Genomic DNA, 5300 nt, shown 5'->3' with positions numbered 1-5300 from the left:
GGGGAAAAAAAAGTGTTGCAATTTGCACGGTAATATCATTTGAAATCATTATTTCTATAAATTTTCTGGTCCTCGGAATAATATTCCCGAGCCAAAAGCTTTAAGTGCCAAAAGCTTAAAAACTTAACGGTCCCAAGTAGCTATAATAAGCCCAGACGAGCCTCGGCAAGGACTAGAATTTGATCCCACGTAGATCTTATATTAGCCAGGACGAGCTTCATGAAGGGCTGGAATTTTCTCTGATTGAACCTATGTCCAAAGCGTGTCAACTCAAAATAACTCCCAAATCCAAGCACACCCACATCCAGGCCCCATAAGCAATTTTCCTTCGAGTGCCCCCACATATGATGGAAGTAACCACTTGTTATTTCCGTCATATCATGTGTGTGTATATATACATCGACATCCAACAAATCAAATGACTCTGCCTTCATGAGCAGAGAAAAAGTGAATGAAAGTGACATACATATGACATCAGACACCGGACGCTTCCCCAGAATTTTCATCGAAAGTCGGCACAGGTTTAGCACATCTCTGCTGAAAGAGTCTGTAACCACCGTTGTTTTCATCAAGGTTGGTTGGTAATACTATGCCATCATCAAGGAATTCGATGAAGGTCCGTCTAAATTGGTCCCACCAAGTTCCAAGTCTCATCTTATTATGGAACCCAAATGGATACTAAAACTAGCACCAAAACCAACATTCTGATAGCTGAAAATGGAAGAAATCCTCAACTCGACCATTCATAAAATCCCGGAAACTCAAATCATTCTGATAACTCAAATCATTCTGACAACTCGACCATTCATAAAATCCTCAACGTACTGGGCCACCAGTAAGGATATGACGACGCCTGGACAAGACAAAACGAACTAGGGCCATGCCAACCATACCATGTGTGATAAGAAATATATGGCAGTAGGATACTTTCAATCTGCTAAAAAAACATAGCTACGCTTGGCAAGTTAGAATCCCCTAGAAATACCATTCAGCCGCCAAATTTTTAACATTTGCCCCCACTTCCTTTTCTGGTGACTCGGGGAAGACCGAATAGAGAACTAAATTGTAAAACTTACTATGTGCATGACCATTTCGCAGGGAACAATCATCAGTCTATCTACCAGTATCATAGAATCTAAAACCATACCAACCTCTTATCCAAGCTATGACCCCACTGGAGCAATCTCCTTTCCTTTGGCTGCTGCAGTGGCGGCTGCTGCAGCCGCAGCTGCAGCAGCAGCGGCAGCAGATGCCGCAGAGCTTGGTGTTGAGGGAGGCACTGCTTTGGACTGCAAGGACACAATCTCCTGCTGCTGCTGCTGCTGCTGTGCCTGCTGTGAATTCACCTGAGCAAGAAGGGCCTTGATCTGGGCCCCCGAGAGGGTCTCATGCTCGAGCAAAGCATTGGCCAGGGCATGAAGCTCCTTGCTGTGGGTCGTAAGGATGGTCTTAGCATTATTGTAAGCCCTCTCTAAGTACCGCTTCACCTCCTTCTCAATGAGTAACCTTGTCTCACTGCTCATGCTCTTCCCATTGTCATCATAGTTGTGGGTCGCAAGCCCAACCTCATTGCTCATCCCATACTTCGTGACCATATACATCGCAAGGTTCGTTGCCTGCTTGAGGTCCGAGGATGCCCCGGAAGTGACCTCGTTATCACCAAAGATCAGCTCCTCGGCAACCCGACCGCCCATGCAAACATTAAGGCGAGCAAGCATCTGCCTCCTCGTAACGCTTGTCTCATCCTTTTCCGGCAGTTGGGCAACCATCCCGAGGGACATGCCACGGGGCACAATTGTGGCCTTGTGGACGGGGAGAGCCCCATCAGTATAAATAGCCACCAGGGCATGGCCACCCTCGTGGTATGCTGTGATCCGCCGCGACTCCTCGGAGATGACAGCAGATTTCCGCTCACTCCCCATCATGATCTTGTCCTTTGCATACTCCAGGTCAGCCATGCTCACCGCTTTCGCCCCATCCATGGCTGCCTTCAGGGCGGCAATGTTTATCAGATTTGCAAGGTCAGCACCAGAGAACCCAGGTGTCCCTCGAGCTATTATCATCAGATCGACATCATCTGCCTTCAGAACCTATCAAACCACGTGAAAATGATCTATTAAGAGAAGAATCAGTTTTAAAAACCAATAATAAAGATGATAACATGAACAAAATAACCAGCTGATAGAATAAAACTGAAATCCAGGGAACGGAAATGAAGTGAAACGAAATCAAAATCACTTTGGACCATCTAATAAGGCAATTCCATTCCAAGCTATCACATTCCATTTTTAATAAATCATACTAGACATCATTTATATGGATGCACCTGTACAAATTGCCAAAATAAAGAGTTTCATCTGTAAAATGAACTTAGTGTTTTTTTAAATATTTCACCCAATTTATACATGCAGTGGATTATACCTTTGACATATGTGCCTCCATAATCTGTCTCCGTCCCTCAACATCTGGATTAGGGACAACAATGTGTCGGTCAAACCTCCCAGGTCTCACCAGTGCCTTATCCAACGACTCTGGGAAGTTGGTCGCAGCAATCACAATAATCCCTTCATTCTGTTTAAAACCATCCAACTCAACCAGCAGCTGGTTCAAAGTCATCTTCATGTACTGCTGGTCCTTGGGGTTGCGACTCCCACCAATGGCATCAATTTCATCTATGAAGATTATACAAGGTGATCTCTTCTTTGCAGCTGAAAAGAGGTCTCTCACTCTTCGAGCTCCTACACCAACGAACATCTCCTCGAACTCGCTGCCACTGCATGAGAAAAAAGGAACCCCGGCTTCCCCAGCAATAGCTCTTGCTAACATAGTCTTACCAGTCCCAGGTGGTCCCATGAGCAAAACACCTTTGGGTAGCTTGCCACCCAAACGAGTGAACCTCTGAAAAACCAGACATCATACATACAAGATATTTTAGATTCACTCTTAAAGTAGTCGACAGACGTCGTAATGTGCACAGATAGAAAGAAAGAATGCTATGCACCTTAGGATCTCGAAGATAATGCACAATTTCTTCTAATTCGGCTTTTGCTTCATCAACACCCTTTACGTCGCTGAACTTTGTGTTGGATTCCATACTTGGTTGGACCTCTTCATGAAGACCAAGTCCTGCAAAGCAAAGTACATAATTTCAATGCTTCCTCAGAAACATCATTGTCTGGAAGCTGAGGGATAGAGCGGAATGAAATCACTGGCAAAATATATACCTTTACCGATTCCTCTGTCCTCAATAAGGGCCCCAACACCAGAAATTAAGAGAAAGCCCAATGCTACAGTGCGAATTGTACGCCAAAGTTGGTCCTTAAAAGAGTGTCCTCCTTCTGCAGTAACCATGTGAATCGGGGCACTGGCAGTCCCAAGAATACCATCTTTCGTAGATCTTGCCACATTTTTGAATGGTGAGAAGGATGTTTCTTCCCCAGAGCTAGCTATTCCTGCCATAGTCAATGCATTCATTGCTCAAATAAACTCATAACGACATGAAAGCACAAAATAAGTAATTTGTCAAACAAATGTTTGCATAAGAGTACAAATTCAGGAAGAGTGCTCTTCAAGTTCAAACAAGGTAGTAAAGTAAAGTAGCCCTCATCACCAGACAAAGAACAGCTAATTCGGATGTAAGACCCACCTCTCTGCAAAGTCTTCACTAGTTCATTTTCATCAAGCCGGTCAACTTTCACTAATGCTTTGACATATTCCGCAACTGCAGAAGGATTGGAGTGTAAGGATGGTTGACTTTCAAAGTGCCTTATGACAGCTTCGGGATCATTCCTATGGTAAAGTTCTTTCAGGTAGGCAGCTTCAGTTGCTTCAGCGACATCACGTACTCTGCGTGCTAAATTACCAACATAACTTGACTGGAACCTCCTCGGTGCTCTTCCAAGCTTGTGCTCTTCATGAACAATAAAATGAAGAGATATAAGTTGAGGCCTTCAATCAGTTAATCAGATGCTCAATGGAGTTAACCTTTGAACCTTTTCGGATGGTGAATTAACATAATAAACGAAACAGTGACAACAAAGAGAGAAGAATCCATTTACTCGATGTTCAACCTACCTTCAACTCCAAATCTAGCTAATGGAAATTGATTTCCAAGTAGCAAACTCCTCGACCGACTTAACTCCAACTGATGTCTTGAAACCTACAGCAAGACAATATACAAAAAGTTGTCAGTTTATCAAATTTCCTTATGATCTCAATAGCGCATTTTCACTAGGCAAACTCTTTGGGCAATCACAAGCTTCAATTTTCCATCTGAGCTGAGCAGCCATATCCCTCCCAAGACAAGATAAAGTCACAAATCACTCCGAAAGTACTGTAAGAACTCAGCAGCCATATCCCTTCCTAAGATGCGAGAGACCAAAAGACGCCCAAAAGATCCAATCTTTCCAATCCACTTTCAGTCGTCAGCAAATAAACAGGTCGCAAAATCAATCATCCCAACTCCGCAAACAAAAACCCACAAAGATTCCGACAAATTCGCCATTAAAAAACCCCAATCCCAACAGAAGACCATGACCCAGCACCATAAGATGAACATTGCGCGGCTACACAAATTAGGGTTCCCCCGAAACGCAATGAATTTCCACCACCGACCAAAGAAACCACGACAGGGAACAGACGAACAGAGAGGATTAGCACACCGCAGACCGGTGATTCCCATCGTCAATCGACGACTCACCTGTGCAAGCAGGCGCCTCCAAGCCATCGACTTCAAAGTAGCAGCTCCGACCCGATCCCCTCCCCTTCAGTGCCTCTGCTGTCTACCCTACAGAAATCACCCACCCACACACACGCACAAATCTCACTTTTTTCTCGATAGAGAAGCGTAATAGCTGATAGTTATGGAGACGCAGTGCTGTTGGGGAAGGACGGAAATGGGAAGGGCAATCAGGGAAATGACGAAACAGAGAGAGAGAGAGAGAGAGAGAGAGAGAGAGGAGGAGGAGGAGGAGAGAGCAGAAGCGTTAGCGCAGGGCTCACCACGAAAGGAAGTCTGCGCAGAGAAATCGGCGAAGATGCGGCCTCGAAGAGATATTTCATTTCGCACCCAATTTTTGGATAGTCGGCCATTCCGCACCCAAAAGTTTACACCGCCACATGATATTTCGGGTTTTTATAATGAAGGTGTCAGAGTTATGTCCTACTAATCGTATGGTCCGATAAGGAGTATCCTTCCGCATGATTTTTGAAATGACTCGAGATTGAAACTTTAATAATCATTGAACCATCATACCAATCCTATATTAAGTTTGTCATGAATTTTTTACCATGATCATAAT

At 44.3% G+C, this 5300-nt stretch overlaps 1 protein-coding gene across 2 annotated transcripts; it reads right to left on the bottom strand.

Annotated features, from left to right (window-relative positions):
• Positions 1 to 367: 367 nt before the first annotated feature.
• LOC116192141 (ATP-dependent zinc metalloprotease FTSH 4, mitochondrial) lies at positions 368 to 5004 on the bottom strand. Of its 2 annotated transcripts, none has more exons than XM_031520598.1 (7): positions 4700 to 5004; positions 4075 to 4159; positions 3647 to 3910; positions 3225 to 3446; positions 3002 to 3126; positions 2422 to 2898; positions 368 to 2090 (listed from the first exon to the last, which is right to left on the bottom strand). In XM_031520598.1, the coding sequence occupies exons 1-7, from the start codon at positions 4724 to 4726 to the stop codon at positions 1164 to 1166; spliced, it is 2127 nt and encodes a 708-aa protein (XP_031376458.1). In that variant the 5' UTR covers positions 4727 to 5004; the 3' UTR covers positions 368 to 1163. The 2 variants fall into 2 exon arrangements, with proteins under 2 accessions (XP_031376458.1, XP_031376457.1); XM_031520597.1 differs by having other exon boundaries at positions 3225 to 3452; positions 4700 to 5003.
• Between the last annotated feature and the right edge of the window lie 296 nt (positions 5005 to 5300).

This window comes from Punica granatum, chromosome 1 (genome assembly GCF_007655135.1).
Source record: "Punica granatum isolate Tunisia-2019 chromosome 1, ASM765513v2, whole genome shotgun sequence".
In the NCBI taxonomy this organism is placed as follows: Eukaryota; Viridiplantae; Streptophyta; class Magnoliopsida; order Myrtales; family Lythraceae; genus Punica; species Punica granatum.
This window is presented reverse-complemented; position numbering and strand designations above follow the sequence as displayed.